The sequence below is a fragment of the Papaver somniferum genome, chromosome 9 (assembly GCF_003573695.1).
Source record: "Papaver somniferum cultivar HN1 chromosome 9, ASM357369v1, whole genome shotgun sequence".
In the NCBI taxonomy this organism is placed as follows: Eukaryota; Viridiplantae; Streptophyta; class Magnoliopsida; order Ranunculales; family Papaveraceae; genus Papaver; species Papaver somniferum.
In genome coordinates this window covers 5727209-5739669 of record NC_039366.1, presented here as the reverse complement: position 1 = coordinate 5739669, position 12461 = coordinate 5727209, and the positions used below count along the sequence as shown (strand labels likewise).

Below are 12461 nucleotides of genomic sequence, written 5' to 3'. Positions count from 1 at the left end.
AATCGTATGAAAAATGTAATGGGAAATGAACTGTATATATTGCTTTGGTTGCTGAAATGGTGGCTAAGGTTGTTCCGCGGATTTTTCCTAGTAGCATGGCTTTTCAATAATTTGTGTCGATATCGTGATTAAGGGTCTGTTTTGCTGAAGAGTTGTACGGGTCAGATTAAAGTACAATGCGCACTAGTTAATGTACAGAGTATATTTAGAGATTTTTTCCCCACAAAATTGATTAAAAAGATCAAAACAGTTCTTGGTGAAAATGACATTTAGATTTTGATACTATTTAAATGGACAAAAACGTAAAATAGTCGGGATGTAAACAGTTTCATCCTACCCATTTTCAAATATTTTTTCTTATTTTTAATTTACATCAGGATGCATCCAGTTTCATCCTTGTTATTTTTTAAGTTTAAGTCAAGATGAATCCAGTTTCATCCTTGTTATTTTTTAGGTGTCCATTTCACCCATACTAATTTTTACTCGTTCATTTGAACTTTGTTTTAAAAATATTTGGACAAATGATCCGTTTCCGGTTTTTTCGGTGGATTAAATTCCCTGTCCCACCCGAGAGATGATGATGTATTCAAGCATGACAAATGTAGCAGGAGCAATTTTTGGAGTGCACTTATAGTGGGCTCCGAAATTTTGAGGGTAAAAAAGGTATAAAAATGTTGCAAAAAGTCCACAATGTTGTTTTTGGAATTTTTGAAAACAGTACGTGTCGAAATTTCACAAGTTTTCAGATGTCACATACGGAAGGTTTGCTCTGCACCACTCCCCAGAAGAAACCAAATAGCAGACACAAAACAACATTCAAAGAATGAACGCAAAGCATTTACAAATTGTTTCCACCATTTGGTGTCATTGAACTACTGAAGTAATCCTCTTTTTTATGAACATGGTATGATGTGCCGCCCTGGCTGATGTTAACCATATCATGAAGCTAAGCGGTATCAAGCTAGCTAGCTTCATGAAATTCCTGCAAGCAACTTGGTCGAGTTTGATGATGCTTTGGCAGAGAGTTGAGTTGCCTTCAATAGATTACCTTCTTGATCGATAAAACTGCACTTGTAAGTAGCCTCTCTAATACACAAATCATTTTCTCGTTCCATGTGAAAATGACTGCAGTAAGACAGATTTTACTAGAGTCCTAATTCCCTTTTCAACTGCGCAAGAGTGGCTTCAATCTCGTCAATGTTATCTTCAATCTCATCACTCCGAACATCAGCTCCCGCTCTCTGTGACCCAGTACTTTCACGTGCTTTGCCTTCTGCAGTCTTTGTGTTGTTTCCATCTTCGACATTAGCATCTGTTATGTTCAGCTCTTTCTCTAGAAACTCCACAAATTCTTCACCAATGTCCTGTAGAATATAAGTTCAAGTACGTGTTTACGCCGTTTATTTTTATAGGTATTAGATTTTTTAGAACTTTCTCGTGATAATCTTACAAAAGATTTAAGAATTTCATTCAAGAAAAAAAATAATCTAAAGGAGTAGTAGTTTCTCACTGCTAACTCTTCCCACAAGCTCTTGGGCTTCCCTTGTGATGCCGCGCTTGCTTCCCAGTTTTGAAACTCCACCTGAAGGTCCCTAAAGAAGTCCCCTAGAGAACAAAAAAAATTGTAGCTCTTAGCGGTAGAAGAGAACAGGATTTTGAATGTCTAGTACAATCTTGAAATATTGTATGACAATAGTTATGGAAACGGTAAACCAAAAGACTACCTACTGTTATTTGTACATCCCTCAAAACATCACCTGCATAACAAACCGAGTTATGCATAAGACTTAAGGAACTCTTACCCATTTGATGATACAGGACACGACAAACAATTATACCAGAAATATTCACAACCTTCAATAAGGTAGAAAGCAGTTTAGAACTGAAGAAGAAATGAAATGTAAGTGCCTAGTAGTGCAGTGATGGAGACGTGTACCTAGAAGCCCAGGGTTGTTTGAAATAGAAGATCGTGGAAGAAAGGATTGGGTCCAAGCAGGTGAGAAGAGAGGTTAGCAGTGTTTATTATGGGTGGATAGCAGTGGCCGATGACTGCACATCTCAGTTTCGATGAGCATTTGCAGAATATAGAGAGCCCAAGCAATTGCCAATGCTGTCTATGGAGTACAGATTAACGAGGGTATACCAGTATACCTTCTTAAGAAATTCAAGTTGTGTAAAGTCACAGTCTATAACAACTAATTCTGAGCTTGCTTTTTATTCAGTAGAGTTGAATAGAACAGGATAAGAATGAGTCAGAATTGAATAATCAAAAGAAGAAGCTCGAGTTTCATAGACCACAAAACTGGAAAAGCCTGAGTCCTGGAATGAAACATAACGATTTAGATTGTGGAAATATTCAAGGGAACACTGCAATTCTTTTCTAGTACCACTCACTCATCTCCCGGGGATTAAGTTAACACTGCTTCTAGAGGTACATTAGGCTACGGGATTCAGCACAGTTACAGTGTGTTACGTTGCAAACACAAACCAATAAAAACACAACCCACAATATCAATCACCATCTGATAGGGTATGAAGTGCTAATGAAAGAACTAAACAACTTGGCGGCTAACAGTCCCATGGAACTTCCAGTTCATTGTAATAGTAACTGTGTTAGTATGACGGTATTTACCTCCAATTTCATAACTTCAGTGCAATTGACAAATATAGTCACAGAGTAGGATATTCAGAGGAGGAATCTCGAGTTTTTTAGATCAAACAAATGGAAAAGCTTGAGTCCGATTGAGGCAACAATGCTTGTAGAGATGTTAGGCTAAGAATTAAGCATATTCACAATTGATAAAATACAACCCACAAAATCCACCACCATCTGGTAAGGTATGAAGTGCTAAGGACAGAACTAACACAATCCCAAGGAACAAAATTATTTTTTCAAGTTTGTAGTATATAACTGCTCAAGCATGATGGTATCCGGATCCGGATTCATAACCTCAATCCAATTCATAAATCAATTACGAAAACAATACAACAAAATAGGGGTGAGGACATACCAAACCCATAAAACTCCTCCTCTTGTCCTTTCCTGTTTCGATTCTTCGAAGCTGAATAACCACCAGTTTCTCCTCTTCCGTAATCATACTTACGCCGTGATTCTGAGTTCAACAACGTATTATACGCATGTTTAATCCTCATGAATTTCTCTTGCGCATTTGCCTATACATCCAACAACAATAATAAAAAAACACTATCAAATTTGCATACTTATCAAAGTTTCTCTTAGTCATTTCATCAAACAAACAAACTGCATAAAAAAGGGTACCTGTTTATTAACATCAGGATGGAATTTGAGTGCAAGTTTTCGATAAGCTTTCTTGATTTCACCAGGAGTTGCAGAAGGTGAAACACCTAATACATCATATGGAGATTCACTATTACCACCACGATTAGCAGCTCTTACAACAAACCCACTCCCACTTTTCTTCTTAATACTGAGATTTGGGAAACAAATTTGGGAAACAGAGAAGAAGTGAACCTCGAATTGGTTATGTTTACTGAATCTGTAAATGGGTGTGAATGATTTTGATTGAGCAATCCGATAAAAGGGAGGTGAAAGAGAAAAGAAAGAGAGAGATTCCATGCATAATTCTAGAGAAAGAGAGAGATCTGAGAGGAGGATGTTTTTGGTCTCATGGTGTAGGGATTATCTTCTTCTTGTGTAAACTGGAATGGATTTGGATTCTGTGGTGTTCTGTTTTACTTCGTGTTGTAATAAAGTCAAATCTAAGAGCTGAACTTAGAATGGGCACTCCGAGTCAAGGTGCAGATTTTGTCTGAGGGAATGATATACGAGTAGTTTTCACTTTTCACCGCTTCAATAGTTCTCCCTTATCTTACTGGCTGCTCACGTACTCTTCAAACATCAACTTCTCCAAACTTTCGTTACTGGTGGAATAATTTTACCACCGATCATCCACGACAACTTATTGGATGGAAAAAGGTATGTGCACCTAAAAGATTTGGAGGTCTAGGTCCTAGCTAGCAATTCGGGATTCGGCAAACGTACGGAGCGGCAAACGTACGAGTATTATACGGTTTTGTAAAATCCAGATTCGGTCCAAAATTCGGTCAACGGGACGTGATTCGTCAGTAATTCGGAACGGCATACGTATGTGTATAATTCGATTTATAAATGTGAGTTCGGCTCTGAAAATTCGGTATCTATATATAACAAATAATTTGTATTTATAAGGTCATAGACCAATTTTTATGCATATGTGTGAGTTATTTAACGAAAAAATAAACTTAATATGATGATATTAATAATATATACAACATTAGTTATCCAAGAGGACGTCGTATGGTGGTTTAGATGCTTGGTTAGTGAGTTTGAGATCTCTCTCACCTTCACCTTCAAATCTCTTCAGTCGTTTTTGTTTCATAAAAATTACAACACGTCTAATATTCGGTCGTGTATGCTCGTAAGGCAGTAAAGCCCAAAAAGTGGAGTCTTTGAAAAGTAAAAGCTAAAGAATTTATGGCGAATTAAGCGGACGTATCATTCGGAATACGTAAAATTCGTGAACGGTTCGCGAATAATCCGGGAATGCCACATAATATGTGACTTGGGTTCGGAGTTGCAAACGTACGCGAATAAAACGGTAAAATTCGTGATACGAAAAAATTCGCGAATGATTCGCGAATGATTCGCGAACTTACTAACTAGGGTCTAGGTCTTAAAAATTTAACCAATTACAATTTAGCTCTTCTTGCGAAATTGTCCTGGCAATTATTACATAATCCAGATGCTATTTGGGCAAAATTGTTGAAAGGTAAATACTTTCCTCATAATGATCTGCAATTCTTCCCTCCACCGGAAAGTAACAATTCAAATTGGGTATGGCAGAGTATATGTGTTGGGCTTGAAATTGTTCTTAGAAATGCAAAATGGCAAGTAGGTAATGGTACTCGCATCAATATCTGGACTGCCAATTGGATTCCTTCCATGCAGACTGCAATTCAAGATTGGAGTGATCTGAATACAAGTAATATTGAATGGGTTTCGGAACTATTTGATCCTCTCACTCTGCAATGGAATATTCCGCTTCTTCGCCATTTATTTTCTGCAGACCAGGTGAACTCTATTTCACTATTCCTTTACAATTAGATCAGAAAGATAAGTTGGTATGGCCTTTTACTAGTACCGGCATGTTTACAACTGCTTCAGCATACAAGATGCTTTGTGAAAAGGATTTGCATATGGATATTTCAATGGGTTTATCTCAGCAATTTTGGTTAGCATTCTGGAAATTGAAAGTACCATACAAGTTTCAAATTTTTATGTGGAAAGGAATACATGATGATATACCTGTGAAAGCTCGCATCTTTAGGCATCTGAATAATGATGATAAAATATGTGTTTGTGTAGTATGAATCAAACTGAAGATCTGGACCATTTGCTACTTCATTGCTCCTTCTCTCAAGCTATATGGAAGACTTTTTTTCCTAATCAGTTCGTTTCCATTGTGCAGCATCCCTCGGTTCTCTCCTGGATTCAGACTTGGCAGCTTAAGGGTTCGAATATAACTATCAAACACACACCTCTAGTTGTACAGTTAGCTCTCTGTATAATGAACTTCATTTGGAAACATAGATGTAGGGCTGTTTTCAGAAATATAACACCCAATCATCGAACTGTCATACATCAGATAAACTCTTACAGGGCACAACATCATTTAGATACCTCATTTGTTGCTCATGATCATTATCATTTACAGAACTACATCTTACATCTGCCTTAGGTTCCTCTTCCTGTGCAGTTCTTAAAGATAAATGTTGATGCTTCATATAATTTTGAATCTTTGTTAGCTGGTATTGGTATTATAACTAGAAATTCTACAGGGGCCTTTGTCATGGGAAGAGGAACATTGAAAAGAGCTATAAATGTTGAGCAAGATGAAGCCTGTGCTATGTTAGAAGCTATGCAAATAACAGCTTCAAATGGCTGGTCTAATGTCATTTTTGAGACAGACAATCTGAGTATCAGTAACTTTTTACAGCATCAAACTAGTCTTTGTCAGTGGCAGTGTTTACCTTTTCTTAGAAATTGTGTTAATATATGTAATAGTTACCCTATGTGGTCTTGTGAGTTTGTTTACAGGTCTTGTAATAAAGCTGCAGATGCTTTAGCAAAGGCAGCTCGAAAATAGAATTTATGTGGGAAGTGGTGGGGTTATCCACCTGACTTAGTAATTCCTTACATAAATCATGATGTAAGTAATATGTTTATTACTTCCTCTGTCCTAATTTCTACTTTGATTTGTCCATTTTTATCTGTCCGCTCTGTTTATAGACATACTTTTCCCTTAAACTATCAAATGTACCCTTTATTTTTAATAATCATAAAATCATTTTTAATATAAACTTAATTCAAAATCTTAAGTAGTATCATCATATATAAGGAAAAAACTTACTCAATATCTTTGTATTAATTGTCATTCATTTTTTAAATAAAAACACTTATGGATAGTTATAAAATTTCTAATAAAACTTATACTTATTCTTACTTATTCTTATAAAAATATTTCTTAAATTGTGGATTTCATAATAAAAGCAGTATAATTTGCTTTTATTTCTTAAAATATTTCCTAAAATAATAATACTATCCAATTTAGAATTTTTAACACTAATAATTTTAGTTTTAGTAACAACATAACATTAGATAGGCTAGTCAAGGGCTAGTCATGATATTTTATAGGATTTCCTTAATATCTTGACAAAGTCAAAGCGGACTGTTAATTTAGGACGGAGTGAGTACTTTTTAAATTTTCACCTTTTCCTGAATGTACCTTGCATCATGATACTCAACTCCCGATGAATCTCTTTGGTTAGCTTCCAATTTGTTTTTTGCTCTTTCTGTTTTTCGTGTTAATTTGGCGAAGGATAGACGACCATTCTCAAGTTGTGGTAAATGATTTGCTTTTGACCTCGGTATGCACTTCGATATTGTAGATACTAAATACCGCACATCTATTATGTATGCGAAGTAATGGTTCGATGAATGAGCGAAGGTTATCGCGTACAGTATATTAAAGATGACGCATCAGTTGACGTCAGAAGAATCACGAGTAAAGTATGATGATCGTGCGAAGTTTTAAAGTACGTGCGAGAAGAGTCAAGGTAAGCGTGCGTTAATGACGCACGCCAGATCCGAAAATAAAGTCTTTATTAGCTGTCATCCACTATGTAAAATCCCTATATAAGGGACCGAGCGACCATGTAAAGGGAGAGATCTTTTTGAGAGCTTAGACTTGGAATTTAGGAGAGAGAAAGATTATTTGTTCTCCAAGTTAGAGTTCATTTCAAATCTTGTAACTATATTGAAGATTCTATGAATGAATGTATGAATTTTAAGATGATTACTTGAATTGTTATTAAGATTTCATTAAGGGTGTGGTTGTAGGATTTCCTCCAACTACATTTTGGCGCTAGAAATCAGCTTGGAGTGATTTACTGTGGTGGTGAAAGTTTAGAAGTTTAAACCTAAAAGTTCAAAAGGATAGCCTCAGAAATTTCATCTTCATTGTTCAAATTTGATAAGAATCATCGAAGCAAAAGAAGGCAGAAGGAAATCACAATGTAACTTAATAACTAAAACTACTATTGATGACTTTCATGCAAGAATTACAGGAAAAATACACAAGCGTGATTTCGAAGGAAACAAAATTATGACGGTAGAAAAAATTTCTCCACTGAAAGATTGGGAAAAACAGAATATAACATTCACGGCGGAAGAGATACCAGTAGAGAATTTAAGACGAACAGATCCTTTGGTGGTTACAGTGGTTATAGAACGCAAAGAAAAACATGCAGGAGCGAAAGTACAAGATGCGTGGGCGATGGATAGAACCTTAGTAGATACAGGGAGTTCGGTGGACATCTTATTTTATCGCACGTTCAAAGGAATGGGACATAAGGATACAGATATGTATCACTCAAGTTACAATATTCATGGTTTTAATAAAGCAACAACAAAGCCAAAAGGAGAAGTAATTGTGCGAATAATGTTGGGAGAAATAGAAACACAAGTGACATTGTGCGTGGTTGATGTGGAATCACCGTACAATATACTCTTGGGACGACCATGGATGCGCGAATAACTAGTGACTCACAGTTGGTTATTCGCCAAATAGAAGGGGTATATAGCAAAAATGATCCATCCTTGCAAAAATACAAAAATCTTGTCGGAGAGTTATCAGCACAAATTCCAAAAATAAGTTGGAGGCACATTTCGAGGAAAGATAATCAGTTAGCAGACACACTTGCTTTTATTCTGTCCATGATGGTAGATCCGACTTCGAGGGACATAAAGATACAAACATTCTTTTTACCCTCCATTAATAAAGAATAATGCGAAGATCTAGATGTAATGCTAGTGGACAATGAAGAAGAAGAACAGGCAAACAAAGCCGCAGATTGGAGAACCCAGCTCCATTTGTATTTAGAAAAAGCAGAAGTCCCAAGAAACAGGTTGGAGGCACACAAGTTAAAGAACAAAGTAACAAATTATGAGTTGAGAGTTGGTGTACTTTACCGAAGATCATTCTTTGGACCATCGCTTAAATGTTTAACAAGAAAATAAGGAATGTAAATCTTGAAAGCATTACATTATGGAGATGCAGGAAATCATAGTGGATGAAGGTCTTTATCGTATAGAACAAAAATACAAGGCTATTATTGGCCATACATGCATGAAGACGCGAAAGAGGTGTCAAGGCGGTGCGAAGAGTGCCAGCGTCATGGAAAGAAAATACACGCACCAGGAGTGATGCTCAACTCATCAACAAGTGAATAGCCATTTGGAAAATTAGGGCTAGACATTGTGAGTCCATTCATACCAGGAACCGGTAATACAAAATTAAATTCATCTTGAAAATGCAATTGTATATTCAGTTCAGTGTCAAAACGTAGTAAGTTTTCAGATTTAGCTGAACCAAAGCTGAATCAAAATATGGTTCTGATTCACCTAATCTGAAACCAAAATCCGAATCAGACCAAATATGAATACAAAAAATCTAAATCAGTTCCTAGAAAATCACAGATCCCAACCGTTATTATATTTAACAAACAAAAAACAGACTTTATTCGTCACCAAAAATGATGAATTTTGGTCGTCATACTTAAATGACATTTTCTGTTTGTTATTTGTATCAAAAAAGATATCTAATAGTAGCGACAAACTACTTTACAAAGTGGGCAGAGGTGAAAGCGATGCAGCATATTCGAGATAAAGATGTTTTCACATTCATATTTGAGAATATCATTTCCAGATTCGGAATCGCAGCACAACTAGTTTCTGATAATGGAAAAAAATTTGAAGGAGAAAATATAGAAATGTTACTTAATGCGTTCAAAATCCCGAGCGGGAAATCCACTCCATTGTATCCACAAAGCAATGGTCAAGCTGAGGCAACCAATAAGAGAATTGCAGATATATTTAAAAAGAAATTGGAGGGATATAATAAAGGATGGTGCGAACAAGTGCACAATGCAGTATGGGAATACAGAACAATTAGAAGGGAGGCTACATGAATGTCACCTTTTTTCCTGACATATGGAGTTGAAGCGGTATTGCCAACTGAGATTATAATTCCAACAACTAAGAGAATGCTAAAAAAAATTAAGTGCGCATTTAATCCTAACAAAATTAGATGATCTATAAGAGCGAAGAGAAGTTTCTTTGCGACATATGAAAAATTACCATCATAGGATAGCTCGAGAATATAACAAGCGCGTAAAACTAAGAGATTTTCAGCCAGGAGAATTAATGTTGTGAGAGATACCGCCTTAACAGAGAGGAAGTGACGGAAATCTGGAGAAAAGATGGGATGGACCCTACATAATTAAGAGAATAATTGGAAATGGAGCTTATGAATTGATGGATCCTGAGGGAAAGAACACAGGTCGAAAAATTGGAACGTCCACTGAACAGATTATATCTGAAGAAATATTATCCATAGATCATGAGATGATGATCGCATACATATAAGCGGCAGAAACATGTATGTGAAAGTGAAGAAAGCGAAAATGAAGATGCGAATTCCTAAATATTCAATAAGGATGTACTATCCAAATGAATGAATTTGAAGATTTCATAATGATATTATACAAGAAAAAGGCAAAACTAAGACCTTATAATAAGACCTTCATAAAAGGCATCAGAAATAAAGATTCCAATTAAGGAGCCTAGTTATCTGATTGTGGCATGCACCCTAGTTCACATAAAGCAAGAGGAAACAATAAGACCTAATGCACGTCATAATTCGGATGCTAGTTAGCATGGATCAAGTGAAAGTTACACCGACCCTGGAGCTTGAGTCATGGAGATTTGGGGTGAAATAAAAGCCCATCTAGGAGAGGCGCCAAAATCGAAAGATTAAGGTGACAAGCTCTCTCCTAAGGAGTGCAGAAACTCGGTCAAGGTGTCGAGGTACACGGTTGAGTCAAGGGTGCCTGGGGCGTCTGGAGCATACCTGACCGCTCTTGACAAGTCTTGACTATGATGCACTCGATCCGAAGAAACCCCACTTAGGGTGCGGTCTTGTAACCATAAGCCATATCGGTGGAGGGATAAGAGGTAGCGAAAACAACTGGTTGTTGCATTACTGGATGGGAGGATCCCACCCTAACCCGGTAGGGGTACGCCTCCTTGAAGGGGCAATCAGGGGAAATATAAGGACGACACCCTCCATTAGGGAGCTGAATTGTGTCAAAAGACGCAAATATTATGAGGATTTTTATTCAAGGGATCATTAAGACTTATCATATTTGCGCAACAATAAAACCTGAAGAGGCAATAAAACAAGAAGATGATAAGGCGAGATCAATGGGTCATTGCGCGAAAGCGTAAAGACGTCCTGCGATCTCGTCGCACAACAAAAATATAATATACTGCGAAAAATAATACCTTTACTTAGGAAGCTTCGATGTTGACTTCACTCTCAGGAACTTTGGATAAATCTTCACCAGATTTGTCCTCCCCAAGTTTATTTTCTTGATATGGAATGTTAAGATCTTATTCCTCATCGCTTACATGATTATAGTCACTATCAGGCTCAGGGAGTCTTTCATCATCGCTCATCTCAAGAGGAGGAACAATTACCGGAGGAAGTGATTTTCTTAGGAGAATCTTATTGACAAGAGTTTGAGTTTTAGTGTGAGCTTGGCGAGCGATACCCTTCTCAGCATTCCTTATATCAACCTCCATAAAATCTTGAAGAAACGAAAATCTCATTTTTGCTCGGTCACGAGAAGATCTGAGTGCAACTGAAAGATGTTTGGATATTTTTGTTTGTTTCGCGCGCTCTTTGCGAACCTTGGCCAGATCAGATCTTAGTTGAGAAATGGTAGACTGGTGCGATTTTCAGAATCTGCATGAAGAAATTTAGAGTTATAATAGAGGAGAAGTTCTCGCAACGACAAAATTTAAGTAATAGTTAAAAAAGATAAGTAAATTATGGCAGTCAGATCCATGTGACTACCTTACCTTTGTGAAATGAGATATTGAGCTAAACCAATACCACTACTCTTCACATTCTCCATTAGCCTTATCAAAATCATCACCAACCAGACCTTTAAGACGAGATCGAATTCTTTTTTCATCTAAAGAAAGGGAAGTCTTCTCTTTCATAAGAGCATCATGAGATTCTTTCAATTGAGTATGCTTTTCTCGAAGTTGTTTCATCTTTACTGTCAAATTTATCTTACCCTGAATAGTCTTTTCGTTCTGAGCAGTTAATATCTCTGAAAATTCATCATATTGTTTCTGTAATAAGATAAGAGATTCCTCTTTGTCATCACAAACTTTTTGAAGAATAAGATATTGGCGCGAAAACATCGCTTCCTTCTTCAAATTAGAACGCTTATCTTTGGATAGACCTTGATTTTCATCTGATAAGGTTTAATATCTCAAGTCAGCAATACCTAATAAATAAGATAGATGGGAAAGTTGGGAATCCAATGTTTCGCATTGTTGAGACAAATAGACATTCTCATTTTTTAGATTTTAAATCTGGTCAAGTGAATACGAATGTTCATTGTTTAGTTGAATTATCTGATTCTATAACTTCTCATTGTTAGAGCGAGCATCTTCAGCAGCAAATTGAAACTCATACAACTCCATAATGCGTTTCTGATTTAAATCTTAATGTGCATGCGAAGAAATTCAAAAAACATGGATAAGAAAAGCATATTACAGTAAGAGAAAGGTATAAAGGTGAAAATAAGGGCACCTCTTAGGTCTTGATTCCTCTTACAAAGATCATCGGATTCAAGAGTTGCGGTATGGATCTCTCCTTTTAGTTTGTTAATTTTATTTCTTAGGATGGTGTTCTTATGAGAGAGTTTCATTGTGGAATTACGAGACTCAAAATAGCCTTCAACTAAAATCATGCGACGACGATCTTCCTAAAAGGGGAATAAAAAATAAGAGTAAGTATGAAATA

The 12461-nt window shown here is 36.5% G+C and overlaps 1 protein-coding gene across 2 annotated transcripts; it reads right to left on the bottom strand.

Moving 5' to 3' along the window:
• Nucleotides 1-701: 701 nt before the first annotated feature.
• Nucleotides 702-3752, bottom strand: LOC113311069 (dnaJ homolog subfamily B member 9-like). Of its 2 annotated transcripts, XM_026559917.1 has the most exons (5): nt 3281-3752; nt 3012-3174; nt 1725-1757; nt 1511-1605; nt 702-1364 (listed from the first exon to the last, which is right to left on the bottom strand). In XM_026559917.1, the coding sequence occupies exons 1-5, from the start codon at nt 3596-3598 to the stop codon at nt 1146-1148; spliced, it is 828 nt and encodes a 275-aa protein (XP_026415702.1). In that variant the 5' UTR covers nt 3599-3752; the 3' UTR covers nt 702-1145. The 2 variants fall into 2 exon arrangements, with proteins under 2 accessions (XP_026415702.1, XP_026415703.1); XM_026559918.1 differs by lacking the exon at nt 1725-1757 and having other exon boundaries at nt 3281-3749.
• Between the last annotated feature and the right edge of the window lie 8709 nt (nt 3753-12461).